The sequence below is a fragment of the Wallemia mellicola genome (assembly GCF_000263375.1).
Source record: "Wallemia mellicola CBS 633.66 unplaced genomic scaffold WALSEscaffold_22, whole genome shotgun sequence".
Lineage (NCBI taxonomy): Eukaryota > Fungi > Basidiomycota > Wallemiomycetes > Wallemiales > Wallemiaceae > Wallemia > Wallemia mellicola.
Window position 1 is genome coordinate 22,665 of NW_006531979.1, and position 25,548 is coordinate 48,212.

A 25,548-nucleotide genomic window follows, 5' to 3' on the forward strand; every position below is an offset into this window, starting at 1 on the left:
TGCCGTCAAGTTAACATAGAAAAGAAGAGAAAGATATTCATTAGAAGATGGTTTAAACAATAAAAAAAGATCCAATCCAAGAATCGTAAGGTCATAAAAGTCGTAATTAATAAGCATTAATAGTATCTATGTGATCGTTAGAATGATGATCGTCAGGGATGAAATTCCACTCACCCCATTTTATTTATATTATCTTTGTAATATTAAGATTAAGCAGCAGTAGCAGTTTGCGTTGGAGCTGCAACATCAACCTTCTCAGCTTGCGGCTCAGCTGAGTGGTCGGTTGATTTAACGAAAGCTTCCTTGAACTTATTTAATAAACCTGGGCTACCACCTGTATCTGGTTCTGCTGACTCCTTCTTGTCAAGATCGCCTGTTACCAATTTAGCCGGTTTGTTACCCTTTGAAGAACGCTTTGAGGACTTTCTACCAACTTTAATACTTGGTTTCTTATCAACTGCATATCCATCTTTACCAATTTGGATACCAGATGATTCTCTAGGTGAACTATAAGCAGGTGCGGCTTCCTCTTCCTCTTCACCCTCTTCTTCTTCCTCTTCTTCCTCACTTTCAGGTTCATGATCGAGGTTAACTTTAGCTTGTTCCTCATCTTCCTTCGCTTTTTGGAGTTGTGCTTGCTCGGCTTCGGTTGGTTGATTCTCGTAGGTCTCACTAAAAGTCTCTTCTTCTTCTTCCTCTTCTTCGTCTTCTTCGAGACTCGATCCACCTTCTTCTTCAGATTCAGAAATGTAACCTGCGCTACGAACGGCTGCCGCGATAGGACCTGATCTGTCCATTGTTTCTGATGCAACCAAGTATCTAGATACTAACATACGCAAGTCGTTCCACCATTCGGACATAGTCTCATGTGATCTAGCTCTGAATGTGTAAGAGTGGTCTCTGGAGAATTTATTAGCCTTGTTTGCTTCGAGGTGGAACTTGTGTGATTTCGCAGTGTTTGAATGAGATGGAGGACCAAGAGTGCAGTTTGGCAAGAAGAGCGAGAGCGTAGGTGTAGATTGGCTGGTTGGATCTGGTGTGTTAAACTCATGTAAGTAACCAGCAGGTGTGAGGACATAGAATCCCTCTTTGTATGACTTTGTGAACCTCTTCTTGCGCTCCAACCAGCCGACATGAACTGCCAAGACCGATGGATCATCTCTTCCTGGATAGTCGATTAACTCTTGTTGACGGAGTGGGGTTTCAGGGTCAAGGAGATGATCGGTTCTGTCTGCAAACGCTAACCACTCGGCATCAGGCTCAAGAGCAGAGAACATCTGACCCATTCCCTTCCAGCTTTCTTGAACGTCGAAGGACATTCTAGATTGCCATTCGTCGAATGTCGACCAAGCTGATTGTAAACTTGATGTGATACCTTCTTCAAACTGAGCAGAGTTTTGCTGCATGATGATGATAGATTTTTGGAGAGCATTCTCCTCTTGGACCTGCTTTTGAAGTTGCTTTGCGACGAGTGAGTTCATTAAGTATGGATCTTCTCTCGCTGTGATGGATGTAGGCGTATTCTTGGTCGTAGTGATAGCCTTTTGGAGATCAGAAACAGTACGCATGGAGTATTCACGCTCTCTTGCTACTGAGGTTGCTAACCTGAGGGTTTCTTTGTTAGAAAATTTCGGCGAGCGAATAAAATTATCACACACTTGGAAGTATCATTGGCGATGTTGCGAATGTGAGCCTTAATTTCAGCACGTAGTTTGTGGAGGTGTTGAACTATACTACCGTCGATAGTTTTTGCCAAGTTAGCGTGGTGGTCAGCAATTGATCTCGATTTGTCACGGACTTCAAAGAAGATGTCTTGTAAACCGCCATGGCCCATGAACTGTGAGCCCTCTTTGAATGGAACTTGTATAACGCCACCCAACTTTGTGAGTTCTCTCGCTGTGTTCGACTCGATATCAGCGATTCCCTCGAAGTAAGCGATCAAGTTCTTTGTGATCGTCTTCCATGCGTTGAATCTATCGAGCAGAATATCGGAAGGAACTAACTCAGATGGAGAAGATTGCTTCTGTGCTAATAACTTAGATTTTGATGATTTCGTGGATTCTGCCATGATGATGGATTTTGATTAAGGACCGTGAGATTTATATGAGGACAACTCCGTGGTGTAATAAAAATGAGTTCAGACAAGTCTACAGTGGATTATTTCAGACGGGCGATAGGAATGAGTCTGTGAATACACTCAAGTTGTGGCTCAACAGAGGAAACTGTCCACACTCTATAGAGTCCACACTATCTCTGATGGAGAGCTTAGATATGACGACAAAGGGCGATATCAGTCAGAACCAAAAACAGTTGCTTATGAGTATAGCTATCATACGCTTCGTCAACGGCCTCGTAGATCCCCTTCAACAATTTTCATTCGCGAGATCTATCCACGATCTAGCTAAGCAGATAGATCTACCGCTTAAATTTGTACAGCTAAGGCACACGTCTACGCACGACAACCTGCCGTCTCTCAAGGTGCTCACACAGTCGACGATAGACGCACTTGATTGGTTGAGGACGCGTTACTGGGACGTTGTATTATCTACGCTAGAGGAGGGTAACAGCACCGTAGACTCGATGGAGACACGTCTCGAAGCACTCAATTCAATCCTCACCGACGACAGTCCGAACGAGTCTGGCTGGACAGCAGCTAGTAATTTCAAGCCATCTGCTATTGGATTGTTGAATAACAAAAAATCTAATTTGTACTTGTAGTATTTTATTTTCTATATTCACTTTTCCTCTGTAACATCCACCAGCTTATACAGAATGGCTCAAAGATTTATTGATCAGGGTCTCAATATACTCAGAAGAGTTGGCGGTGGCGTTGAAAAGGCGCTCGGCAGCTACAAGGAGCCTGTCTTCTACAACGCACAAGTCGGAAAGGAACTCTTCAAGCAAGTCTATCAAGCTGAGAAGTTATCCCCTCCAAGCTCCTTCTCCCAAGTTGCCAGCACCTGGTCTAACATTTTCGCAAAGGCTGCACAGCGTCAAACATACGTTCAGTTATTCGAATCAGGCCAGTGGTCAAAAGTTGCTGTCATCGGTTTAGAGGCATACGTGGGTACATAGGATCCTCGATGCCATTCCTTACACTCCTACAGGGTATTTTCAAACTCGGTGAAATCATCGGCAAGCGTAAACTTGTCGGCTACGGTCCTAAGGCTCAAGAACACCACTAATCGCACTATCATTTATATGTAGACAAGAATTACATTAACATTTCTCACTATCAAATATTATACTATCTCGACAGCCCCACTGGCTATCAAATAGCTTACATCTCTAAAGCTCACCAGATAGTTGTCGCCTTTCATGAGCTCTATCGACTGTTGAGGGAGCTGCACCTGACCGACGTTTCTCCTCGCCCTTATAAATATAGCCCTGTCTAAATCTGGCTCTATTACCATGCTCTTTCCGTTGTGGCTGTCTTCCAATCCACGCATCGCGGTAGGTAAGCCCTGGAGCACAGACATTTGATAATGTGTCTCGATTAATCGCCAAAACCTTTTGACATCAGCGTGTTTTCTTTTGCCATTCTTAGACTCACTTTCGTGCATGTGACAACTCAATTCCGGATAAATTCGAATGCGTGGAGGGGTTCTTTACGATATATTGCGCGTGTTCCTCGATCTGTAGACTGTATTAGATATATACACTCACGCAAAAAGCATCTCACCTTGCTCAATCTTGCACGAACATAGGATGTAATCACGTACTTGGCCCTCTCAACTTCTGTTTGCACGAGGATAAGCTGGAAGTGCTCCTCGTCTGTACTCCTATCATCTGACTTTAAACTGTCTACAATCTTTGACTGCTCTTCGATCTGGGACATAACCTCATCGACAATCTCACCCTGCCATTCGAGGACGACCGGTGCACCTCTTTCTGCGACCCATGATCTAACAAGCTGAGAGAGTGCAGACTCAGGGGATTGCTCCTCCATTAGTTCGTCAATATCCAGTGATTTCGCTCTGGTACCGACATCAAAGGATTTTGTCATCTTGCTGTAATCAGCTGTACGGATTGTTGGCATATCATCCTCCTCCTCGTCGACATCCATAGAGCTTAGGTTCTTATTCCAAGACATCTTTTTCGCTTGTCGTTTTCTCTTTGGGCGCGTCGTTCAGCGTATCACTTCAACCGCTGCTATCAAGTGAATATAAATAAAAATGTCCTCAGAGGTGCGTATTTAATACACTTCTAAACTATCGATTGACTTATTCTTAGGACCACCTCAATGGAGATCATCAGCAACCTCAGCAGTCAGAGCAGCCAGAAGATGCTGTAGATATACAAGATATCTACGAATCAAAGGAGAATATACAACCATTAGCTAAGGGTAGATCCGCATCCACTCTCTCTTCTATCTTCAGATCAGATCGTCAATCTAGAAAGCGTGAATTGGAAGAGCAGCATCAGAAATTTGAAGAACAGATACAACAAGCTACAGAAGAGGATGATGATCCGTTTAGGGTCTACTCTGATTACATCAAATGGGCCATAGAAGCCTACCCATCTGGAGAATCGCATGAATCAAATATCGTACCCCTTTTAGAGCGTACTACACGTACATTCAAAGACGATGAGAGGTATGGACGTGATGTCCGTTATCTCAGATGCTGGATTCTTTACTCAAAATACGTACACGAATCGAGAGATATATTCAGATTCCTCCTCGCTAACGATATTGGCACAATATGGGGTTTGCTTTATGAGGAAGCTGCTACAGCAGAAGAAGTTAGAGGGCATCACCAGAAAGCCAAAGAAATTTACGAGTTGGGAATAAACAGAAAAGCACAACCAACTGAGAGACTTAAAAAGCGTTACGAGGATTTCAAAGTGAGGTTGGCGAATGCACCACCATCAACTGGTCAGAGTTCCTTGCCTAAAAAGGGCATTCTTGGTAGCAGCTCTGTTGCAGGTCCTACTGCTAGTACCTCAGCATCAGGTTCGTCCTCAGCTGCACCCCGCATGGCCATTTTCAGTGAGGATGATAGCGAGAATGCCTCAGGTGGCGCATGGGAACGTTTCGGTAGCCGTGACGACAGAAGAAAAGAAAATGTAGTCGAAAAGACCTCAATGAAAGGTGAAACTATTCAACAAGGTAAACCTATAACACCAAAAGCAGAGAAAGTTCCAATATTTTCTGACTTCAACGACGATGACGAAGCTACCAACGATGGACCTAAAGAGGCCGATCTGGGAAGCTCAGAAGTTTCAGAAGCTGAACAACTTCGACTAAATCCTTTTAAAAACTTCGAACAGCCGCCTAAATTAGACATGGACGTAGTTAGCGAGAAGAAAAAGAGTAGTAGCAATGGTACATCCAGCAGCAGTAGTAGTAAGAAGAAGGAAAAAAGCAAAGCTACAGATAGCGTCAACAAAGGCGAACCTAGAGTAGCGGTAGACTTGCATAGAGTCTACTGTGATGATACCGAATATTGTTTTTTAGAATTAAAAGCCAAGCAAATGGGATTGTTTGGAAAAAGGTGGCCAGAGCCATCATCGGATGATTGGGATTGGATGCCGAAAGACGAACCAAGCATTGACGAAAAGCGTGAGTGTTTCTTAGAGATTATAACACTTAAGTAACATCTTCCTAGCACGTAAACGAGCACCATCGCCAACTGTTAACACGAAAGCCGCACTTGACGACGTAATGGAGCTTTTCAACCAACCATTAGCATGTGATAGACCGAATACGTCTTTAAGCGATAGTGACAGTTCTGTAGACGCACCTCAACCACTTGTTATGCCGACGCCGAATAAGCCAGCGCCAATGATGATGTTCACGGATGAGCACACAGCTAGAGTCCCGCCAGCTGTAGCTGAAGATGAAGAAGATGCAAAGAGTCCACCAGGGCCACCTCCTGCCGTCTTCAAAGATGAAAACGCAGCCGCGGTGAGCACACCCGCTGTCAAGTCATCTTCAGGTGCGATGAGGATGCCATTCGGTTTGAAAGCACCCCAAGAAGCTGAGGAAATGAAGGAAACTGAAGAACCTCCAGCGGAAACTGTTCAGGAGGAGGGAATTCAAGAAGAATATTACGATGATTTGAATAAGCAACCTCGTTTTCCACCAATCAACCTAATGACACCTATCACTGAACGCACTTGTGAATTCACAACAAGGGTTGACACAGTCGAGAAATCCCGAGCTGTTTTCCCAGCTGCCCAATTCCAGGCTACAATAAAGGAGGAGAATGAAGAGAATAGCATGACCAGCAATAATAACCTCCAGAATAGTATGATCAGTAATTCAAATATGAATAACAGCATTCTCGGAAACCAACAGCCATTGTCTTCTACAATGGAACCACCACAGATGCCGACATTTGAACTAGGCGACGAGTTCACACAGCATGACATCACATCACATACTGGTAAATTCGAGTTACCGGAAGGTTTTACAATCCATCCTGGTGGACTCCAGCAGATGGGTGAAGACGTTGAGGTTGTAGACACTATGAAGTTCAACTTGAGTAGCAACAATATACCACAGCCAGTCGCACAGCTACAAATGCAAGCTCAGTTGTCCGCACCACCTTCACCTGCTGCTCCGGTCTCACCTGGTTCAGGCAAGATAGACGCACCAAATCCTTGCGTAGCCAATACACGGACAATCGTCGACTCAATTATCAAAAGATCGAATTTGAATGTCTCCAACCTGAGTACATTCCACACTGCGCAGAACAGTCTACAGGAGTTGTCGAAAGTCGAAAAAGGCGTAAAGAAACGTACTGCCAGTAGTCGGAATAGAACGATGGAAGAGGAGAGCTACGCGTTGAAATTGCCTAAATATGACGGCCTTGATGATGTTTACGATGTTAGGGCTAAAATTGGACAAGGTGGATTCGGTAGTGTTTTCGTAGCATCAGAGAGGAGCAACCAGAAGAGTGTTGAACTCGATTTGGAGAATTTCGATAACAGCTTCACAAGTCAGTTCGCATCCAATGAGGATGTACCAGTAGCGCTCAAAATCGAGAAACCTGCCCGTATTTGGGAGTTCTACATTTTGAACGCCCTTCATCAGCGCCTTGAAGAGCGACAAAGACGTTCTATAGTACGCCCACGTGGTTTGTACGCTTACAACGACGAGAGTGTACTCTGTATGGATTACGCTGACCAGGGTACCCTTCTCGATGTCGTCAATCACGCTCCAGAGTGGTTCTCAAGCTCTTCCACCGGTCTTGATGAGGTTTTGGTAGTCTTCTTCGCCATCGAGCTCATCAGGACTGTCAATAGTATTCACAAGAGCGGTATAATTCATGGTGATCTCAAAATCGACAACTGCCTCATAAGGCTCGAAGACGCTGGCGAACTCTGGTCGAATGTCTATCAAAGATCAGGCGAAGGAGGATGGGCAATGAAGGGTCTCAAACTTATCGACTTTGGCAGATCGATTGATGTCGATGCATTTAAAAACCCAGTGGGACGTAAGTTTCTCAATGATTGGCCAGCCGATGAAAAAGATTGCTGGCAAATAAAGAAGAAGGTACCTTGGAATTTCGAGCCTGACTATTTCGGTGTTGCCGCAATCATACATTGTATGCTTTTCGGAAAGTACATCGAAACTATAGAAAGTGGTGGTAGAATTAAGTTGAGGAACAACCTCAAGAGATATTGGCAACATGAGATATGGTCAAACGTATTCGATTTCCTCCTCAATCCAGTCATGCATAAAGAGACACTTCCCGCTCTCTCAAAACTCGAGAATCTCCAAACTAAGCTAGAGGACTGGCTCGAAGCGAACTGTCACACAAAAGGGCGTAACCTTAGGTTCACGGTCAAGATGATGGAAAGACGGTGTAGAGAGTTAGCTGCATCTAGAAGATTGTAATATATATATATATTTCATGTTTATATATTTCTTTTCTACAAACTATTTAAATTTACACATGAAATCATCATAAATGTACCTATTATAAGGTGTATTTATACCTCTCAAATCAGCTTCTCTGAGTATATGTCCGTTTATGTACTCGATTTCAGTTTCTGACGCGCGCTTGCCTCTTTGGTATATATCCCTGTGTGTACTGTTGTAGTTGTCCTTTGTCGATTGTAAGACATTCAACACATAATCGCGGGTACTCTTTTCATCAAGGCAGAGAACAGTGCTCGCTTCATTGATCACACCTTCGACTAGGTCTTTATTGAGTTGATATACATCGCCGTTTTTGCAATTATGAATCGATCCTAGGGCATTAATAGAGCAATTTGCTACTAGTTTTAGATGTGCTGTATTTAGGAAGTCTTTATTATCGACCATCTTGACATCTATACCGTCCAAAGATGCTAGCGTGTGTAACAATCCCTCAGAGTTCTTCGTGAGAGCTTGCGAAGGTGTATAAGTGGTGACATTGAATGTGCCACCATTTGATGACTCGATGAGTTTACCATTTACTAACGTTGCCGCGATGTTCGTGTTAGATATGAGGAGCTGCTGGTTGAATGTCTTCAATTTGCTATGGTTGAGATATCCCAAGCCGTTTTGGAGAAAGAGAACACTAGAGTCCTCATTGAGCTTATCGCGGACGCTTTCGAGTGCTGGCAGAGCGTCTGATGCCTTGGTGGCAATAATGAGTTGTTGAATGGGTGGTATACTCTCTGCGGTGTGTACTATTGTAGAAAGTTAGAGACTATACGTAAATATAAACCGACAGACCTTCAAATCCTTTAATAGTGTGTTCGAGTCCGTTGTATTCCTTGTAGTTTATCTCAGCATTCCTGCTAAGACGACTGATAACATTCAAACGGCATGAATTTAAGCGTAATTTACATGATAAGAGGCTGCCAATAGAGCCTAACCCTAATACAGTGATCATATTAGCTTTATTAGGATTGTAGTGCGTTGAGGATATTGCTCGGTCGGGACAGAGTGCGCCGTCACCTTCGATTTGAAGTTAAGTCCATCTAAAACGCTTTCGACGATGCCGGAGGTAAAGGATTCGGTCGAGAGGTTCTTCAGATCTTTTGGTATGCTTATCGAGCGGGATAGGATTGGTGTGTTGTCTGATATCATGTCTGTCGGGCTTAGAGATTTCAGAGTAAAAGAAGGACAACTCACATTCGTTTGCATTCTCCTTAGATTTCTCGAGGCTGTCAGCCGTTTTCCCAAACAAAGACCGCCAAATCTGAACGGTTAGTCGTGCTTTCGATGTATGAGCTACTCACGTGGGTATGTATGAACTGGAGGACCTCTATCAGGCTGGTATGCTGCCTTGGATTCTTCGCGGTGCCCTCCTGCCTAAACTTGTACAACTCGAGCTCGCGCTGGCCTACTCTGTATCCCAGCCAGTTGAGTTTACTCTCGAGCTCTGCTATTCCGTCGACACGTTTGAGATTGTAGTTTATGATTTCGGAGAAAAGAAATGCCCAGCTGCCGAGAGCGACTTGCTGGGATTTTAGTTGATCGACTTGCAATTCCATCAAAGTATGCTGTAATCACTCAACTCCCACCTCCTCTCTAGAGCAAGTCGATAAAAAGGCATAAATTTATAAAATATAAAGAAATATGCTACTGCGATCAATTTGCACTAGGTCTCCACTCCTGAGAGCGCCTAGATGCAACGTACCTTTTGCCTTGAAGAACAATGGGAATACTGGCCAGCCATACAGACCACTATCTTTGTCTGCTTTCAAACCCCTTACCTCTGCGATATCGAATCGCCTATCTGCTATGCCCACCAAGAAACTATTTGACGTTATCAGAACTGAGGAAACAACATTTCGGAGGGGTATCCTATTTGTGAGTATACTAGCATCGCTTTATCATAATCTCATACCCCGCCAGCTCGCTATCAGCTCCTCCATCTCGCTCGTTATACCAGCCTCTATTGGCAGCCTAATCGATCTCTTCTCCGGCGCAAAACCAGATGCTTTCTATGGTTTCTCTCTCCCAGTTGTTACATCCGGTCTCGGTTTGCTATTCGCAGTCGGTGCAGCTGCCAACGCCGGTCGCGCTATGTTATTTCGTCTCGCCGGTCAGCGTATCGTGAACAGACTACGCGTAAGGGCATACTCAAACTCTCTCAAGCAGGATTTAGAATTTGCCGACAAGGGTAGCGGAGATACGCTCTCTAGGCTCACGTCCGATTCTACTATTCTGACAGATTGCGTCACTCAATCGCTCTCTGACGGTTTGAGAGCTAGTGTTTTCAGCGTATTTGGTTTGGGCGCAATGTTCTTCATTAGCAGCAAGCTCACTACTGTGATGCTCGCGATAGTCCCACCTATAGCCATTGGTGCCGTCTTTTACGGTCGCTATCTCAAGCGACTCTCAACCGCTTCGCAGGATGCCCTCGCGGATGCTAGCAACCTTGCTAGTGAGCGCCTCAATGCTTTCAGAACGGTCACTGCTTTCAACAGACAGGACGATGAGAGTAGGAGATTCGAGAAGAAGATCGCGAGAGTCCTAGAGCTAGGCAGGAAAGAAGCCGTCGCTAGCGGTGTTTTCTTTGGTAGCACAGGCTTCTCTGGGAATATGTCCGTACTTGCTTTACTTGCATACGGTGGTCACCTCGTCGGTCTCGGTGAAATTACAATCGGAAACCTATCATCATTACTCTTATACTCTGCTTATGTAGGCAGCTCATTGTCCAGCCTGACTTCATTCTACAGCTCAATGATGCGCGGTTTGGGAGCTGGTGAAAGAGTCTTTGCATTGATTGAACAAAAACCTCAGATCAAACTCGGTCAAGGGTTTGACATGCCTAGTGTTGTAGGAAACAAGGCTAGTGGGACTATCAGGTTTGAGAATTGCGCCTTTTCATACCCCACCAGACCTGATGCTACAATTTTAAGAAACGTCTCTTTCGAAGGTGAGTTGAACTTGGTTTTGCTATCGTTTAATTAACATCTGCGTTTAGTTCCCCAAGGTCAAAGTGTTGCAATTGCAGGACCTTCAGGTGCTGGAAAATCATCAATCATCGTGAGCAGAGAGTATAAACAAGTTTCCATACTTACACATCGTAGGGACTTGTAATGAGATTCTACGATCCTAGTTCTGGTCGTGTTACTTTCAATGGACATGGTGAGCTTCTTTGTCGTCATCTCAATGTAGTCTAACAAACCAAGACATACGCTCATTTAAACCTGAAAGCTGGCGTGAAGTTATAGGTGTAGTAGAGCAACGCCCTGTCTTATTCGCCGGAACAATTGAAGAAAACATAAAATATGTATGTTCTTCTATCATATTAAGGATTCACGTCTGACTACTAAAAGGGTATGCCAAATGCAACAAGCCACGAAGTTTACGAGGCGGCAATGCAAGCAAATTGCGAGTTTATAAAGAGCCTCCCTAGGGGATTCCACACTGTTGTATCTTCAACCGCACTCAGTGGAGGACAAATCCAACGCATAGCAATCGCGAGGGCGTTATTGAAAAAGCCAACGTTATTGATCCTAGACGAAGCTAGCAGTGCACTTGATGCTAAATCTGAATCGCAGGTTAATGAAGCAATAAGGAGGATCCTCGACCAAAGTCAAACAACTGTTATCGTAATAGCTCACCGTCTATCGTCACTCAAGTCAGCTCACAAGATTGTCGTATTGGAGGATGGAATAATTAGTGAATCTGGTAGCTTTGACGACTTGACTTCAAAACAGGGCAGGTTTAGACGACTTATGGCCGAGCAATTGTCTAGCGTTGATACAAAGCAAAGCGAGATTATAATCGATGATCGAAAATCCCTTGAATGAGTAAATTTCTATAGAGTTTAAATGAATGCATATCCTTGTTATTATTCGCTACGTCACTTCCACTGTAACAGTCAAGATGTGTACGTACAATTTTGTCTCTAAAGAACTGTATTCATAAGAATAAAGCACAATTACAACCACGCAAACATTTCCAGGCCTTCGGAACTACCTACGCAGTTCAGGAGGGTTACTCGTTGCACAAAGAGCTCGGCCAGGGTGCATACGGTGAGTAAATAGCTATGACCTGCAATATATCTAATGCTTTACTAGGTTGCGTCGTCGCTGGCAAACATGAAGCTAGTGGTACAAAATGTGGGCTGATAATGAGATATGATAACGTCTACTAATGCGCAATAGTGGCTATCAAGAAGCTCAGAGGCGTTTTGTGAGTGCTCGTATCTCTATAAACACTATCTCACATTTGAACAAGCTCTAAGGTGTGAAATATTCTTCCTGCTGTCATACATTCTAACACAGCAGCAGACAATTCTGACAAAACGTGCACTCCGTGAAATAAAGTGGGTGCGCTTTATCGTCAACTACCCCATCTAATCGTCTTAGACTCCTACACCATTTTAGAGGACATAAAAATGTAGGAGAGAAGCTACATCCGTCGTTCGTTTGTCTAACTTCGATTCCAAGATAACATGTCTATATGATATGGATATAGTAGACTACTCAAACTTCAACGAGGTATACCTCTGTAAGTTAGCCTGCACCTCCGTTGGTATATCTGATCATTATCAAGATGAGGAACTCATGGAAGCAGATTTACACGCGATTATCAGATCAGGACAGCCACTTACTGATCAGCACTACCAATCGTTCGTTTATCAAACACTCTGCGGTCTGAAATACATCCATAGCGCTGACGTTATCCACCGTGATTTGAAACCGGGCAATTTATTGGTCAACGCGGATTGCGAATTGAAGATATGCGACTTTGGTTTAGCTAGAGGATTTGAATCTGATCCATTAAGAGCTGGTTTGGCCGGTAGTGCTGGATTCATGACTGAATATGTCGCTACGAGGTGGTACAGAGTGCGTTTTATAATTGCAAGAGAATTTGCTTATCTTACAATTTCAGGCACCTGAAATTATGCTTAGCTTTGCAAACTATTCAACTTCTAGTGCGTGATCTCTTAAAATATACTAATTCGTCTGACATAATGCAAAGTTGATATTTGGTCAGTAGGATGTATTCTCGCTGAGTTGCTTGGTGGTAGACCAATCTTCAAAGGTAGAGACTACGTCGATCAGGTGGGATATTATCTAATTTGCTCCCTCTCTATTGACAATCTACCAGCTCAATCAAATATTACACGTACTTGGTACACCATCTGAAGAGACACTCCGCAGAGTTGGTAGTCCGCGCGTACGTTTTCAATATTTATTATTTGTCGACTCACAGCTCCCCAGGCCGTTGAGTATATTCGCTCACTACCAATCAAACCACGTATACCGTTCGAAAGAATCTATCCAAAAGCGAACCCACTGGCTCTTGATTTACTCTCTAAAATGCTTACGTTTGATCCAGCAAAGCGTATCACTTGCGACGAAGCTCTCAAACATCCATACCTTGCTGGTTAGTGAAAGTGAGACATATGATAATGATTCACTAATGTATACATAGTATGGCACGACCCAACTGATGAACCAAGCTGTCCAGAGGTTAGTAAAAATAGCTAAACGCGCTATTATAGCTCACATTATTTAGCGTTTCGACTTTGGATTTGAAGTTGAAGACAGTCTGGAGGGTATGAAAAGCGCGATCGTTGAGGAAGTCAAGTCCTTCAGAAAGAAAGTAAGGACACCTGTCAATGTTCAACAACAACAACAGGCAGAACAACAAAGACTAATGGAAGAGCAAGCTGCTGCACACATACAGGCTAAAGAAGCTAAAGAGAGGTATGGCATATTTTGATAAAATTATGTTACTGAAATGTTTAAACAGCCTTCCTGTCCCATCAAGAGAGGAACTTAGCGGCAACGAGACACCAAAAGATGAACTCACGTCAAGCTATACAATCCCACCTCAAGCTAACGCCAACGATGGCAGCTACGTCCTCGACGATCCTTCTGAAGAGTTAGAAAGGGAATTAGCAAGCACTAAAATCTAGATTTACAATTTATTCAAAAATACAGGATTAATAATTTTGTCAACTTATTGTCTAAGAAATTATGTCATTTTGAACTCATTATAGCTAGTCGTTGTTGATAGTTCAACATTGTCTAGTGTACTTTCAGGTAATGTGTCTATTTGAACGGCTGGATTGCCGCTGAATAAGGCGTATGGTGGTATAACAGTATTGGGCGGTATGACAGAATTTGGCGCGACCTTGGCACAATCTTTGATAACGACGAAACGACCCTGAATGAGTTATAAATAGGATGTAAAAGCGTAGAAGTGTGACCTACAATAACGCAATTCCTTCCAATTTCAACGTATGAACCAACTTGTGCAGCTTCTAGTATTGTTTGAGAACCGATAGTAGTGAAATCACCAATTTTCATTGGATAGTAACTAAAAGTACCCTTGTATGTCTTATAAGCTGGTCTTATAATGCATCCATCGTCGAGGATTGTGAATTTACCGATGCTAATCGCGACAGACGGTGATGGACCTGTACGCCTGAGATCACCCCTTATAATAACCTCAGGTTTTATTATTACATTACCAGAAAGGATGATATTAACTGGTGCGCAAATAACAGCCTTCTTTGATATTCTATTACCTGTATCCTTGGGCTGGATTAGTGAATGATAGTATGGCTAGATAGTATATACAGTTTCTATCCATAGGCTGTCATTTTTAAATCTAGACATCCTCGTCGTATCAAATTAAGAAACTTGATAAGCAACAACCATGTCATCGCTAGCTAGGAAAACAAAACCTTCACAGAAAGTTGCAAAACCTGCGCAGAGATATAGACCAGGTCAGATACCAGAGGGTCTTACACAAGAAAGCTCAGATGAGGAAGAAGAAGGAGAAGAAGAGCAGCAGAAGGAAGAAGATGATCAGGAGCTTACAGCGATTGATACAGAAGAGGTGGACCAGAAACCTACTAAAATTGGCATCAGCAGTAATATAAAGAATATTGATATCGGTACAGCCGTTGATGTACAACCAGATATCAAACCAGAAGTTAAAGAGGAGAGCAGCAGCAGCGAGGAGGAAGAATCGAGCGAAGAGGAATCCAGTGAGGAGGAAGTATCAGCACCAAGATTGAAACCAACTTTCGTTCCAAAGTACGTCCTATTCTCAGGATGATAGTATAGTATTCTAACCACAACCAGACGTGCAAGAGAGACTGTTTTGCAGAAAGAAAAAGAAAGCCTAGACTCTGAAGAAGCACATAAGAAAAGAGAGAAAGCTGAGGAAGAGCGTAAACAAGCGTCAATTGATATGGTAGCAGATAGTATACGTAGAGAATTGGCTGAGAGTGGGTTTATCTTCACTGATATACAACTATCTGACAGTTTATTCAAGAGGATGCAACCGATTTGATACCAGATGTAGACGACACTGATGGTTTAGAACCAGATGCTGAATTCGACGCCTGGAGATTACGCGAATTAAAGCGTATACAGAGACATAAAGAAGCGCAAATCAAGTGAGTAGTTTGCGTAATCTTATTGTATTACTAATAATACCCACAGACGTGACGAAGAGATAGCAGAGATTGAACGTAGACGTGCTATGCCAGAAGAGTTGCGTCTTAAAGAGGACATGGAACTCGCGAAGCAAAAGCGTGAAGATAAATATAAAGATAGACAAGGTGGTACATACATGCAGAAATTCTGGCATAAAGGTGCTTTCCATCAGGATTTCGATGTCCTCAAGAGAGATCTTTCTGGACCTACGATGAATCAAGTTGATCTGGGTAAACTGCCAGAAGTTATGCAAGTCAGAGACTTTGGTAAGACGAAACAAACAAAGTATAAAACGTTAAAAGACGAGGATACCACATTGCAAGACAAACCGAAAAAGAAGCGCGATGATGAGGACGTTGATAATAGGTATAGACAGCAGGATGATATTGATAGGGATGCATTCATCGCCGAAAAGGAAAAAGAGAGGAGTAAACGACAGAGAGTTATATAAGATTTATTGTATATGTAATGTAGTATTTATCAGACGAATCAAGTAGAAAATGATGTATGAAATAATTTATATTAGACTCGTGAATTGTTATCGGTTGGGATGTTGAGTAAGATTCCATTACTTTGTCCACCAGAACCAGATGAAGGAAGGAAGGTGACGTTTTGATTGCTGCCATTGGACAATCTAGTAGCGATATCCTTTGATGCTTCAATCCTTCTAAGTGTGAGTAAAGCCTCACCGTATCTATCCATGGCCTTTGAGACAGTAGCTGCAGCTTCTGCTTCACCTTCACTTCTGATAATGTTAGCCTTCCTCTCTTGATCGGATCTTTCTACGATGAATCTCGCTCTCTCAGCCTCCTGTTGAGCGATCTGCTTCTGTTCTACGGCCTTTGTGAACTCCTTGCCGAAAGTCATATGTGTGATGGAAACGTCGTCCAATTTGATGTTAAACTCACTCGCTCTTTTGAGGAGGTCTTCACGTATACGACTGGAGACGACTTCTCTTTGTGTGATCAATTCAGCAGCGTCAAATTGAGCGACGATAGCTTTAAGTACTTCATTACCAATTGAAGGCAAAACTCTCTCCTCGTAGTCCAAACCCAAACCTTTGTAAATTGTAGGTAATTTGTCAATATCTGGTCTACTCAAAACTCTCAAAGTGAGTGAAACCATTTGCAAATCCTTTGAACCAGTTGTTGTTGCGATATTGCGTGGCTTGATTCTACAATCGTAGAGGATAGCCCTTTGGAGCCAAGGGATAAGGAAGTGTGTACCTTCGCCTATAGAGATATCTTTAACACCAGAGAATCTATCGAACATGACAGCTTTAAAGCCACCGGGTACGTCGTATATTGAAGATTGTAGTACAGAAATACCGATAGCGGCGGGTACTGAGTTTTGTTAGAAGACTCTAGCTTTAAATAAAAGACTCACCCATTAATTTTCCAAGTGCATTTGGTAAAGCCATGATGATTGTAGAACGACAAGTTGCTTTCACTCGAACTACGAAGAACAAAAGTTAGTTTTATTTGAATAAGGCATTTAAAATAGCTCACTTTAGTTGTTAGTTTATTAGTATGTCTGCAAAAATATCAAACCCAGAGTTGAAGAAGGTTAGTCTAGTCTATGGCTACGAACCCAGCTAAACGATAACAATCTAGTACATGGATAAACGCGTTTTAGTACACCTGCAAGCTAACAGGAAAGTAACCGGTCAATTGAGAGGTTTCGACTTGTTCTTGAACCTCGTCTTGGATGATGCAAGCGACGAAACCTTTGCAGGTGAGAAGACGAGAATTGGACAGATCGTGAGCCTATTGTTTGCTATTCACAGTCGTATACTCACTCACCCAGGTTGTACGTGGTAACTCAGTCACATCAATGGAAAGCCTTGAAGCAATACCAAAAGTACGAACATGGGGACAGAGACAAGGCTAAAATATCTTGTACGAATAATTTATTTTCCGCTTCTACTTCTACTTCCTTCATAAGCTACCATCATCAAATGAGAAGACCGTTATCGCTCAATTTGCTACAAGTCGGCCTGACTTTAGCTTCACCTATTAAGATTCTACATAAGCAGGCCTCTAAACCTGATCATCCCCCCGGTACAACTTTGTTTTACGTACAACTGCTTATTTCAGTCTGCCTCGTCTTATCCGGTGGTTTATTTGCTGGGTGAGTATTTCTATATTCAATACATCATCCATTAAGGCCCTCCGCTTAGACTCACTCTCGGCATCCTTTCCCTTGACGACTTAAACCTTAAAGTGCTCGAAACGAGCGGGGAAAGCGAAGTTGAAAAGGAACACGCGAGGAAGTTATTGAAATTGCTGAGCCTCGGTAGACATTGGATTCTTAGTGTTTTGTTACTCTCGAATTCTGTCGTAAATGGTCAGTATACTCGTCTTCTTACTTCACAATCTTACATCCAGTAGAGGCATTACCAATCTTTTTGGACAGCATCCTCGGTGGTGGATATGTAGGCTAGCATCTTTACCTTATTATACTCTAATCTGGCTACTCAGACTGCCATTATTCTCTCAACAGCTTCCATTTTCATATTCGGAGAGTGGGTTTATCACAAAATTACGCCTTTCCTCCTAACATGCTATAGAATTATACCACAATCTATCTGCGCTCGACATGGTCTCGCTATTGGTTCATTCTTCTCACCTTTAGTTCTGATGTTGTGTTACGCTACATCTCCAATCACATACCCTCTAAGTAAACTCTTAGATCATGTTCTAGGAAGTCAACATGATACTACATGTGAGTTGATTACTTACCCATAGTTGTTGTCTCACTGACCCACGTTTAACAGATAAGAAAGCAGAATTGAAATCTTTCTTGAATTTGCACAGATATGGCGTTGAACCATTGCAAGATGATGAAATTAACATTATGGAAGCATGTTTATCATTGAATGAAAAGAAAGTTACGGATATTATGACACCAATTGAAGACGTCGTAAGTTTCAAAACACTTCCATTGTTTTACTCTAATGAAGCCCAAGTATACACTTTCAAGTGATCAAGTTGTCGATGAAACCGTCATTGATAAGATATTACACCATGGTTACTCTAGAATTCCAATCCACACGCCGAACAACCCAACGAGGTTCATTGGTATGCTTTTAGTAAAGAAACTCATCAAATATGATCCTGAAGATAAGTGGTTCGTGAGTGATTTTGCTCTTTGTGAGTAGAATTATCTTTCATTGCGTAATTAACAACTCGCAGCTGTTCTACCAGAAGCACTTCCAAATATTAGTTGCTTCCAGGCATTGGATTACTTCCAAACTGGACGTGCACACCTTCTAGTCATCACTGAACACCCAGGTGATATGCTCGGCAGGGGTGTACTCGGTGTAGCCACTCTTGAAGACGTTCTTGAAGAAATCCTTGGTGAAGAGATCATAGATGAGTCTGACAGGTACGTTCATTATGAATTTAAAGGATCTTTCTAATAACCAACCGAAGGATTATGGATAATAGAACAAAGAGAAGAGTTGTACGCACACATCAGTATATCAAAGGTATATATGAACGTCAAAAAGCTGTAAGAAGGGGTAGTCTGCCAGAAACAAGTTCAAATTCGCGAGCTGAATCACCAGTTATTCAAGTAAAGAGAAAATTGGGTACTTCTACACCAATTTCAAACGCAATGGTTTCAAATCCAAGTAGTACAGCTGCCAATATGACTAATGAAGATATAGTTGAAAACTCAACAGACGAACGCGCACCCTTGATTTCTAGTCCTGCACCTAGATATCCTGCTAACAGAAGTAGACTTCAAAATTCGATGGTTGGATCACCTCCTTCAGATAATCAAAACAATTATGGATCTCTATAAAATTAACTTTGCATTTTCTTATACTCAATTTCGTAAAATTTACTTTTTCGAAACTCTTTTGATAAGGACAAACACACTCACACTCTTGCACAAATAAACAAGGAATTTAATCATTTGCCAACTTATTGTCTTTTATTTTTATTTTTGTAAATATTCATGCATATATGAAATTATGAAGAGAAAATAATTACAGCATAAGTTAGAATAATCAGGATGGTGGCGATTGTTGCTGGTCTTGATTAGGCAGCGGGAATGGGAATGGGAATGGTTGTGCGAATTGTTGCTGTTGTTGCTGTTGTTGTGCCATCTGTTGAGCAAATTGCTGAGCTTGTTGAGCTTGTAATATCTGTTGTGGTTGCAAGAATTGTGGAGGTAGTTGTTGCATTCCGGCAGGCTGCGGTGACTGAGTCGATGACTTATTACCACCAACATTTAATTTGATCTTTGATTGGTTAGCACCAGCTGGTGTACCAGGTTGAGATCCCCCTGCCGGTGTAGGTCCTTGATTTTGTGGCGTACCGAATCCAGCGACGTTATTAGCATCAATCGTCGATGGTAATCCACTAACTATACCAGGCGTAGCTGCTACAGTAGGAGTTGGCAATTGTGCAGCCGCATTAGGCGAAGGTTGAGCATTTGGACCATGGAATTGTGCCCAAAGTGGACATTTTCTATTAGTTTTCATGTGCCCAATTTGTCCACAATTTCCACACTTTCTTGTTGTATCTGATTTCGTCGTTGTCTTCATTTGCAGTGGTTCTCCACCAGCTGAAGTCAACTGTTGATTCTTACGTTGTAATCTACGCTCTTGGTTACGACGCATGAGGTTGATCTTTTCTTCGATCATCTTTGCACGACGTCTGTCCAATTCTTCATCACCAGTTGGTTCAATCTTGTCAACATCCAATGATTGATCTTCAATAATTTGTCTCTTGCGTACATATGCACTTATGACCGCTGAGTCTTCGATCATTTCAGTTTGCCAACTTCCGTTTATCTGGGAAACTGTTAGTATATCATAATAATAATCCTAATAACAAACCCACCAATCTTCTGATCTTCAATATTTTAGTACCATGTTGAGATTTAGCTTTCTCTTTCTCTTCATCAGCTTCCTTTTGGGCACGTTGGTGACTTGCAAAGGCCTCTTCATCCTTTCTGTCAAGCTTTGGAGCAATTGGATTAGACAGCGCCTTGAATTGAGCTTTCCAAATTCTTGCAATTTCTTCTTTATAAACCTTCTGCTGTTCAGCGACGGTATATCTATGAGCATGCTTAGGTCTATTGTCAACTTCTGCTCTAATCTTCTCTGGATCTTCACCAGCTCTCAAGAAAATATCTTTCATGGAAACTCTAATAAATGAGAAAGCTTCACCTCGTCCACTCGGATCACCTTCACCATAGAGTTTAAGCATAGCTTTAGATTGCGTAGCGTTAACGAAATTCTTTGTTGTTATCCAAGGCGCTAATTGCTGCTCAATTGATAATTTAGTCTCATCACCTGCCGTTGTATCTTGGCTTTCATCTTCAACATTACCGTAACCAGCGTCAAGCAACCTACGCTGACCGACTTGCATTGCTTCACATAACGCTACGTGTTCTGGTGATACTAACTTCAAAATTTCTTCATTTTCTGGTATTTTTGCAGTGGCTTTCAACCTCCAATATCCAGCGTGTTCACCTTTTCTATTATACTCCATAAATTCCTTCAAACGTTGACGCATTTGCATCTCATTTTGATCTTGGAAGTATTTCCAAAGACGATCAAGAATTAATCTCTCACCTTTGGTCCTTTTGAGTAATTTGTAAGCTATCGCTTGTAATCTATACTTCGTTGTGTTCGTAATCATACGAGAATGTGGACCAGGTACGGCAGATACTGGATAAGTTTGACCGACCAAGAAGACGTTCTTAATTTCCCTTATAAAGTAACTAGTTTCATGCCTTGATGTTGATCTAATAACAAGGAAATCAGTTGGATTGGCTTGATGTCTGAATAGTGGTGCTCTTATTAAATTATTGTAAAGTGTTGGTATAGTTTGACCTGAATCCACAAAACCTAATTTCATAAATGGCGATTCATCTGCAACATCCAAAACGAAAGGTTCACCAAAATCTGATTTTGGCACATGATCATCGTGTTGGTCTTTCTTTCTATAATAATTAACTAGAACACTACCCATACCGAAATTTGACATAATTGATGGATATTCCTCTGAGTATTCCCATAAAGCGTAATTTGTACCATCTTTTAGGGTTAGATCCTTGGTAGTATGTAATAATTCAGCACCACCATCAACCTTCGCAGCACGTCTCTTCTCCTTATCTTTCTTCTTCTTACCACTACGCACTTTAGCAAATCTCTGTTCAACGTTGAGTGGAAACATCAAAATTGGACGATGGAAACTACGCGCTTCGTTTTTACTAAGACGTGTCTTGTAGAATGGTAATTGTAATTTCAGTGCTGGGTATGCGTGCTGTACATCAATTTGACTAAATGTTTGTCTAATACGATGCTTTGGTGCGGTTACTGATTGTTCATAAAGATGATCGTTAGAAAGATTGAAGGGATCGGCTGATGTTGACGTCAAAGCGTTAGTGGCTGGTTGTTGAGAGCTCTCGTCTAGTTCTTCAAACATCAACGATGGATCATTCATATCAAGTGTCAATTTGACAAATGACTGTTGAGGCTTCTGCTTCTCGTTGAAAATAATAGATTTAGTCCAGTCATCATCCATAAGTGAACTATTTGGTGGTAAAGTGGCTATCATTGGGATACCATTCTTGATATGAAGAGGTACCTCAGGACCTGCTGACCACTTGATATCATCCTCCCAATCAGCTAAATCAACTAGGGTCATCTCCTTTGTGTCTTTAACTTCCCCGGATGGCTCTTCCTTCTTCCATTTGGAGTCGCGTTGGACGTTTGGGTTCCATATTCTACTAACAAGATGATCAATATACGTAGGTTTTGGTACAGTGGGTGGAAGTGGACGATTGAAAAGCTCTTTGGTAGATGGGGCTTGTTGAAAGTGGACATGAATGTGCGGTGGCTGTATAACCTTCCTATTGGAGTTTATTTTCCGCCTCTTTTGGCCACGATTTGAGAACAGATGAGTGAAATTGAGAACTTTATCAGCGTCGAATGCAGGAAATATCTCTTTGACGTCAATCTTCTTAGCTTCCTCTTCTTTATCAGCTATTTCTTCCATATCACCTTCTTCCGGCTCGTAAGGTTGCTCATCGATGGCATCGTAATCTTCATCGTAGTCATCATCCTCGCCTCTTGCTTTCGACTGGCTGGGAGTACCTTTTAGAGTTTCCTCCTCTTCGGGTAAATCCTCGTCCATATCATCCTCAAAGTCGTCTCCAACGTTAGCACCAATCTGCTCATCGTCGTCGTCGTCACCAAATAGATCATCATTCTCTATTTGCTCTTTCGATAGCTTATTTGAGCCAGCCAAACCGAACGATTGGAGGTATGAAGAGTCGTAGCCTTCTAATTCGCCTCCAATGAGATCGTTAAGGGCTAGTCCACCAAGTGAAGAGATAGCAGATGATTCATCCTATGGAATACGTGAATATTTATTTATTTATTCTGTTTACTCGCTTACTGGATTACCTGCCATAATGATGGTTGGGAATAAGAGTTGAAGGAACAACGAGGATATGAAATATATGGATACGTTATTTATTTACTATTAGTTATCATCGTAGTAGTCAGTTTATTACAAAAGTACCTCAATCTCTACTTATCGCAGAGATATTAGCTAAATATGAGTAATGTAGATAGTGTATGACCTATTGGCTATATACAGTTAACTTTAATGTATGCATACGCTAATATCCGCTAATTTGACCACACAAGTGAACAGACGATGTGATATCTGGAGATCAGCAACATAGGCGTACAGATAGACCTGTTGGAGTGTATTAATAGGATAAGCATACCAATAGTTATTAGTGAACACTGATAAATTGTGTCATTCTGTTTATGTAACAATTATACGCAAAAGACCAGAATATGATCTTTCTCGAAAGGTACGATAGGCGATAATACGCAAGGGTATCAGCTGACGCGTGTATCTCTAATTTACGCGTGCAAAAGCTCCGTTGGAAGACCCTTTGATAGATTGCGAGATAAAGACACGTGCTGAATAATATAGACAGTCTAGGCAACAATCTATGACGCATATACTGCATATCCGTGACTAAAATAACCCCTCCGGATGAAATATCCGTTTAGATGATTAACAAACCAAGGTCCGCAAATTCCGTAAAATAGGGAAAGCGGAATAGACGTCTGAGATGCTTTTGTAAGCTGTAAGATGATATGCAAGGTACAACTGTGGCTATAAAGCTGTAAATTGGATGTTTTAAAAAGAGATGATGTAATATCAGATCATTTTCATAGCACAGAAACGAATGAAAAGGGACTCGGATTGATGCGAATGAGCTGTTATGCGTAAAAATATAATATTTTACTTATTAAACAATTACAATATATGATCTCGCTTTCGGAGTGATCAGAAACTCGCGCCAGCAATTGCTCTCTTGAACTTGAACTACCAAGTAATTACAAAAATGTCACAAGAAGCTGTTGCAGAGTGAGTAATAACTATTAACTAACAATTTATCTAATACTCTGCAGTATCGGTTTGATGTATGTCCCTCATCGCACGTTATCCTCGATCTAACGCACCCCAGCGGTTTGGCCGTTATGGGTCAAAACCTCATCCTTAACATGGCTGATAAGGGCTTCCAAGTCTCCGCCTACAACCGTACCACCTCAAAGGTTGACGATTTCTTAGCAAACGAGGCTAAGGGTGCGTACGCTCTAATCGAGAAGACACACACACTGATATAGAGCAGGTAAGCCAATCGTTGGTGCACACTCCATTGAAGAATTCTGCAAGCAACTCAAGAGACCACGTAAGATCATTCTTCTCGTCAAGGCTGGTCCAGCTGTCGACTCCTTCATTGACCAACTCAAGCCATACCTCGAAAAGGGCGATATCGTCATTGACGCAGGTAACTCACACTACCCAGACTCTATCCGCCGTACCCAAGAACTCGAAAAGGACGGTCTCCTCTTCGTCGGCTCCGGTGTCTCCGGTGGTGAAGAAGGTGCCCGTTGGGGTCCATCAATCATGCCAGGTGGTAACCCAGAGGCATGGCCACACATCAAGGAAATCCTCCAAAAGACCTCAGCTCAAGTCAACGGTAACGAACCATGTTGTGACTGGGTTGGTGACCAAGGTGCTGGTCACTACGTCAAGATGGTACACAACGGTATCGAATACGGTGACATGCAAGTCCTCGGTGAAGCCTTCGACATTCTCCTTCGTGGTGTTGGCCTCAGCCATGACGAAGTTGCTGGTGCCTTCAAGAAGTGGAACTCCGGTGTTCTTGACTCATTCTTGACTGACATCACCGCTCAAATTCTCGAACACAAGACTGACGGTGAAGCCACCGTCGACTCTATCCTCGACTCTGCTGGTCAAAAGGGTACCGGTAAGTGGACTGGTGTCAACGCTCTTGACCTCGGTACCCCAGTCACCCTCATTGCTGAAGCCGTCTTTGCTCGTTGTGTCTCATCTTTGAAGAGCGAACGTCAAACCGCCGCTCAAAAGCTCAAGGGTCCAGCCAAGGAGTCATTCTCAGGTGACAAGGCTGCCTTCATCAACGACCTCGAACAAGCACTCTACGGTGCCAAGATCATCTCATACGCTCAAGGTTTCCTCCTCTTCCGTGAAGCTGCTAAGGAATACGGCTGGAAGCTCAACAACGCTGGTATCGCAAAGATGTGGCGTGGTGGTTGTATCATCAAGTCTGTCTTCCTTGGTGATATCACAAAGGCATACGAACGTAACCCAGAACTCGAATCACTCTTGTTCGATGACTTCTTCGTAAAGGCACTCGAAAACGCTCAAGCTGGATGGAGACGTGTTGTCGCTCAAGCCACCCTCTGGGGTATCCCAGTCCCAGCCCTCTCATCATCCCTCTCCTTCCTTGACTCATACAGATCAGCTGACCTTCCATCCGCCTCCCTCATCCAAGCTCAACGTGACTTCTTCGGTGCTCACACTTTCCAAGTTAAGGACTCAGCCAAGTCAGACAAGTTCGTCAAGGGTCAACCAAACCACTTGAACTGGACTGGTAGAGGTGGTCGTGTTGCATCATCCGCTTACGCTGCTTAAAACGATATATATATAAACAATTTTAATTTTCTTGATTAATGCAAATGCTTTTGGAAATTTTGAAATATAATGTAATTTCTTTAATCTAAAGGGTTCTTTGGAGAAGTTTTAGATTGTCTGACAAAGATCCGGTTATGCGCTTATCCCGATTCAGAAAAACCGGAATCGCATTTCGGATTCC

General features: G+C 42.5%; 15 protein-coding genes across 15 annotated transcripts; 8 read left to right on the plus strand and 7 right to left on the minus strand.

Moving 5' to 3' along the window:
• Window positions 1-16: 16 nt before the first annotated feature.
• Window positions 17-3,189, minus strand: WALSEDRAFT_61229 (hypothetical protein). The gene is made up of 3 exons (XM_006959948.1): window positions 1,659-3,189; window positions 175-1,605; window positions 17-126 (listed from the first exon to the last, which is right to left on the minus strand). The coding sequence occupies exons 1-2, from the start codon at window positions 2,066-2,068 to the stop codon at window positions 210-212; spliced, it is 1,806 nt and encodes a 601-aa protein (XP_006960010.1). The 5' UTR covers window positions 2,069-3,189; the 3' UTR covers window positions 17-126; window positions 175-209.
• WALSEDRAFT_61231 (Las1-domain-containing protein) lies at window positions 89-3,240 on the plus strand. Its single transcript, XM_006959949.1, has 5 exons — window positions 89-127; window positions 180-626; window positions 746-1,603; window positions 1,658-3,063; window positions 3,108-3,240. The coding sequence occupies exon 4, from the start codon at window positions 2,104-2,106 to the stop codon at window positions 2,716-2,718; it is 615 nt and encodes a 204-aa protein (XP_006960011.1). The 5' UTR covers window positions 89-127; window positions 180-626; window positions 746-1,603; window positions 1,658-2,103; the 3' UTR covers window positions 2,719-3,063; window positions 3,108-3,240.
• WALSEDRAFT_33693 (hypothetical protein) lies at window positions 2,749-3,230 on the plus strand. The gene is made up of 2 exons (XM_006959950.1): window positions 2,749-3,063; window positions 3,108-3,230. The coding sequence occupies exons 1-2, from the start codon at window positions 2,773-2,775 to the stop codon at window positions 3,183-3,185; spliced, it is 369 nt and encodes a 122-aa protein (XP_006960012.1). The 5' UTR covers window positions 2,749-2,772; the 3' UTR covers window positions 3,186-3,230.
• On the minus strand, window positions 3,187-4,147 carry WALSEDRAFT_61232 (GINS complex, Sld5 component). Its single transcript, XM_006959951.1, has 3 exons — window positions 3,683-4,147; window positions 3,554-3,636; window positions 3,187-3,510 (listed from the first exon to the last, which is right to left on the minus strand). The coding sequence occupies exons 1-3, from the start codon at window positions 4,091-4,093 to the stop codon at window positions 3,243-3,245; spliced, it is 762 nt and encodes a 253-aa protein (XP_006960013.1). The 5' UTR covers window positions 4,094-4,147; the 3' UTR covers window positions 3,187-3,242.
• A 4-nt stretch (window positions 4,148-4,151) lies between these two features.
• Window positions 4,152-9,457, plus strand: WALSEDRAFT_61233 (hypothetical protein). Its single transcript, XM_006959952.1, has 6 exons — window positions 4,152-4,187; window positions 4,234-5,563; window positions 5,610-8,625; window positions 8,672-9,030; window positions 9,074-9,140; window positions 9,181-9,457. Exons 1-3 carry the CDS (start codon window positions 4,176-4,178, stop codon window positions 7,844-7,846), a joined length of 3,579 nt encoding a protein of 1,192 aa, XP_006960014.1. The 5' UTR covers window positions 4,152-4,175; the 3' UTR covers window positions 7,847-8,625; window positions 8,672-9,030; window positions 9,074-9,140; window positions 9,181-9,457.
• On the minus strand, window positions 4,248-9,457 carry WALSEDRAFT_48307 (hypothetical protein). The gene is made up of 4 exons (XM_006959953.1): window positions 9,181-9,457; window positions 9,074-9,140; window positions 8,672-9,030; window positions 4,248-8,625 (listed from the first exon to the last, which is right to left on the minus strand). The coding sequence occupies exons 3-4, from the start codon at window positions 8,829-8,831 to the stop codon at window positions 7,889-7,891; spliced, it is 897 nt and encodes a 298-aa protein (XP_006960015.1). The 5' UTR covers window positions 8,832-9,030; window positions 9,074-9,140; window positions 9,181-9,457; the 3' UTR covers window positions 4,248-7,888.
• WALSEDRAFT_40616 (TRAPP I complex) lies at window positions 8,276-9,457 on the minus strand. Its single transcript, XM_006959954.1, has 4 exons — window positions 9,181-9,457; window positions 9,074-9,140; window positions 8,672-9,030; window positions 8,276-8,625 (listed from the first exon to the last, which is right to left on the minus strand). Exons 1-3 carry the CDS (start codon window positions 9,433-9,435, stop codon window positions 8,828-8,830), a joined length of 525 nt encoding a protein of 174 aa, XP_006960016.1. The 5' UTR covers window positions 9,436-9,457; the 3' UTR covers window positions 8,276-8,625; window positions 8,672-8,827.
• A 200-nt stretch (window positions 9,458-9,657) lies between these two features.
• Window positions 9,658-11,725, plus strand: WALSEDRAFT_61234 (hypothetical protein). The gene is made up of 6 exons (XM_006959955.1): window positions 9,658-9,754; window positions 9,800-10,826; window positions 10,875-10,936; window positions 10,981-11,038; window positions 11,083-11,183; window positions 11,230-11,725. The coding sequence occupies exons 1-6, from the start codon at window positions 9,686-9,688 to the stop codon at window positions 11,704-11,706; spliced, it is 1,794 nt and encodes a 597-aa protein (XP_006960017.1). The 5' UTR covers window positions 9,658-9,685; the 3' UTR covers window positions 11,707-11,725.
• Window positions 11,726-11,727: 2 nt separating this feature from the next.
• Window positions 11,728-13,826, plus strand: MpkA (kinase-like protein; the record flags this gene model as incomplete). The annotated part of the gene is made up of 16 exons (XM_006959956.1): window positions 11,728-11,743; window positions 11,833-11,931; window positions 11,977-12,018; window positions 12,064-12,086; window positions 12,187-12,224; window positions 12,268-12,298; window positions 12,349-12,409; window positions 12,455-12,615; window positions 12,640-12,747; window positions 12,794-12,836; window positions 12,884-12,966; window positions 13,013-13,081; window positions 13,126-13,291; window positions 13,340-13,377; window positions 13,424-13,614; window positions 13,661-13,826. 16 exons carry the CDS (start codon window positions 11,728-11,730, stop codon window positions 13,824-13,826), a joined length of 1,335 nt encoding a protein of 444 aa, XP_006960018.1.
• A 6-nt stretch (window positions 13,827-13,832) lies between these two features.
• WALSEDRAFT_70231 (trimeric LpxA-like protein) lies at window positions 13,833-14,532 on the minus strand (the record flags this gene model as incomplete). Its single annotated transcript, XM_006959957.1, has 3 exons — window positions 13,833-14,077; window positions 14,125-14,448; window positions 14,494-14,532. The coding sequence occupies 3 exons, from the start codon at window positions 14,530-14,532 to the stop codon at window positions 13,886-13,888; spliced, it is 555 nt and encodes a 184-aa protein (XP_006960019.1). The 3' UTR covers window positions 13,833-13,885.
• Window positions 14,533-14,561: 29 nt separating this feature from the next.
• Window positions 14,562-16,766, plus strand: WALSEDRAFT_58456 (hypothetical protein). Its single transcript, XM_006959958.1, has 5 exons — window positions 14,562-14,955; window positions 15,004-15,149; window positions 15,197-15,320; window positions 15,367-16,700; window positions 16,747-16,766. Exons 1-4 carry the CDS (start codon window positions 14,573-14,575, stop codon window positions 15,809-15,811), a joined length of 1,098 nt encoding a protein of 365 aa, XP_006960020.1. The 5' UTR covers window positions 14,562-14,572; the 3' UTR covers window positions 15,812-16,700; window positions 16,747-16,766.
• Window positions 15,367-16,800, minus strand: WALSEDRAFT_61236 (hypothetical protein). Its single transcript, XM_006959959.1, has 2 exons — window positions 16,747-16,800; window positions 15,367-16,703 (listed from the first exon to the last, which is right to left on the minus strand). Exons 1-2 carry the CDS (start codon window positions 16,778-16,780, stop codon window positions 15,883-15,885), a joined length of 855 nt encoding a protein of 284 aa, XP_006960021.1. The 5' UTR covers window positions 16,781-16,800; the 3' UTR covers window positions 15,367-15,882.
• Window positions 16,801-16,883: 83 nt separating this feature from the next.
• Window positions 16,884-19,279, plus strand: WALSEDRAFT_58458 (DUF21-domain-containing protein). The gene is made up of 10 exons (XM_006959960.1): window positions 16,884-16,925; window positions 16,974-17,120; window positions 17,147-17,490; window positions 17,540-17,706; window positions 17,751-17,794; window positions 17,841-18,084; window positions 18,137-18,282; window positions 18,329-18,512; window positions 18,555-18,747; window positions 18,795-19,279. Exons 1-10 carry the CDS (start codon window positions 16,890-16,892, stop codon window positions 19,165-19,167), a joined length of 1,878 nt encoding a protein of 625 aa, XP_006960022.1. The 5' UTR covers window positions 16,884-16,889; the 3' UTR covers window positions 19,168-19,279.
• A 96-nt stretch (window positions 19,280-19,375) lies between these two features.
• Window positions 19,376-22,517, minus strand: WALSEDRAFT_21498 (hypothetical protein; the record flags this gene model as incomplete). The annotated part of the gene is made up of 2 exons (XM_006959961.1): window positions 19,376-20,172; window positions 20,210-22,517. 2 exons carry the CDS (start codon window positions 22,515-22,517, stop codon window positions 19,376-19,378), a joined length of 3,105 nt encoding a protein of 1,034 aa, XP_006960023.1.
• Window positions 22,518-23,720: 1,203 nt separating this feature from the next.
• Window positions 23,721-25,368, plus strand: WALSEDRAFT_33699 (6-phosphogluconate dehydrogenase; the record flags this gene model as incomplete). Its single annotated transcript, XM_006959962.1, has 4 exons — window positions 23,721-23,774; window positions 23,819-23,830; window positions 23,875-23,993; window positions 24,040-25,368. Exons 1-4 carry the CDS (start codon window positions 23,752-23,754, stop codon window positions 25,365-25,367), a joined length of 1,482 nt encoding a protein of 493 aa, XP_006960024.1. The 5' UTR covers window positions 23,721-23,751.
• Between the last annotated feature and the right edge of the window lie 180 nt (window positions 25,369-25,548).

Excerpts from the sequence above, each read along its gene's own strand:
- WALSEDRAFT_58458 (XM_006959960.1), top strand. The coding sequence starts at position 16,890 with ATGTCTGCAAAAATATCAAACCCAGAGTTGAAGAAG. Across the intron at positions 16,926-16,973 it reads CAAACCCAGAGTTGAAGAAG|TACATGGATAAACGCGTTTT; the intron begins GTTAGTCTAGTC and ends ATAACAATCTAG. Across the intron at positions 18,513-18,554 it reads CGTGAGTGATTTTGCTCTTT|CTGTTCTACCAGAAGCACTT; the intron begins GTGAGTAGAATT and ends AACAACTCGCAG.
- WALSEDRAFT_48307 (XM_006959953.1), bottom strand. The coding sequence starts at position 8,831 with ATGATCACTGTATTAGGGTTAGGCTCTATTGGCAGCCTCTTATCATGT. Across the intron at positions 8,626-8,671 it reads CACTATTAAAGGATTTGAAG|TACACACCGCAGAGAGTATA; the intron begins GTCTGTCGGTTT and ends TTTCTACAATAG.
- WALSEDRAFT_58456 (XM_006959958.1), top strand. The coding sequence starts at position 14,573 with ATGTCATCGCTAGCTAGGAAAACAAAACCTTCACAGAAAGTTGCAAAA. Across the intron at positions 15,150-15,196 it reads ACGTAGAGAATTGGCTGAGA|AGGATGCAACCGATTTGATA; the intron begins GTGGGTTTATCT and ends AGTTTATTCAAG. Across the intron at positions 15,321-15,366 it reads CATAAAGAAGCGCAAATCAA|ACGTGACGAAGAGATAGCAG; the intron begins GTGAGTAGTTTG and ends TAATACCCACAG.
- WALSEDRAFT_33693 (XM_006959950.1), top strand. The coding sequence starts at position 2,773 with ATGGCTCAAAGATTTATTGATCAGGGTCTCAATATACTCAGAAGAGTT. Across the intron at positions 3,064-3,107 it reads TCATCGGTTTAGAGGCATAC|GGTATTTTCAAACTCGGTGA; the intron begins GTGGGTACATAG and ends ACACTCCTACAG.
- WALSEDRAFT_61234 (XM_006959955.1), top strand. The coding sequence starts at position 9,686 with ATGCCCACCAAGAAACTATTTGACGTTATCAGAACTGAGGAAACAACA. Across the intron at positions 10,937-10,980 it reads CTGGAAAATCATCAATCATC|GGACTTGTAATGAGATTCTA; the intron begins GTGAGCAGAGAG and ends TACACATCGTAG. Across the intron at positions 11,039-11,082 it reads TGTTACTTTCAATGGACATG|ACATACGCTCATTTAAACCT; the intron begins GTGAGCTTCTTT and ends TAACAAACCAAG.
- WALSEDRAFT_61236 (XM_006959959.1), bottom strand. The coding sequence starts at position 16,780 with ATGGCTTTACCAAATGCACTTGGAAAATTAATGG. Across the intron at positions 16,704-16,746 it reads TGCACTTGGAAAATTAATGG|TACCCGCCGCTATCGGTATT; the intron begins GTGAGTCTTTTA and ends AACAAAACTCAG.
- WALSEDRAFT_61229 (XM_006959948.1), bottom strand. The coding sequence starts at position 2,068 with ATGGCAGAATCCACGAAATCATCAAAATCTAAGTTATTAGCACAGAAG. Across the intron at positions 1,606-1,658 it reads ATCGCCAATGATACTTCCAA|GTTAGCAACCTCAGTAGCAA; the intron begins GTGTGTGATAAT and ends AGAAACCCTCAG.
- WALSEDRAFT_61232 (XM_006959951.1), bottom strand. The coding sequence starts at position 4,093 with ATGTCTTGGAATAAGAACCTAAGCTCTATGGATGTCGACGAGGAGGAG. Across the intron at positions 3,637-3,682 it reads TTCGTGCAAGATTGAGCAAG|ATCGAGGAACACGCGCAATA; the intron begins GTGAGATGCTTT and ends TACAGTCTACAG. Across the intron at positions 3,511-3,553 it reads GAGTTGTCACATGCACGAAA|GTTTTGGCGATTAATCGAGA; the intron begins GTGAGTCTAAGA and ends TGATGTCAAAAG.
- WALSEDRAFT_61233 (XM_006959952.1), top strand. Across the intron at positions 5,564-5,609 it reads ACCAAGCATTGACGAAAAGC|CACGTAAACGAGCACCATCG; the intron begins GTGAGTGTTTCT and ends ACATCTTCCTAG.
- WALSEDRAFT_40616 (XM_006959954.1), bottom strand. The coding sequence starts at position 9,435 with ATGGAATTGCAAGTCGATCAACTAAAATCCCAGCAAGTCGCTCTCGGC. Across the intron at positions 9,141-9,180 it reads TCCAGTTCATACATACCCAC|ATTTGGCGGTCTTTGTTTGG; the intron begins GTGAGTAGCTCA and ends CTAACCGTTCAG. Across the intron at positions 9,031-9,073 it reads TAAGGAGAATGCAAACGAAT|ACATGATATCAGACAACACA; the intron begins GTGAGTTGTCCT and ends TAAGCCCGACAG.
- WALSEDRAFT_61231 (XM_006959949.1), top strand. The coding sequence starts at position 2,104 with ATGAGGACAACTCCGTGGTGTAATAAAAATGAGTTCAGACAAGTCTAC.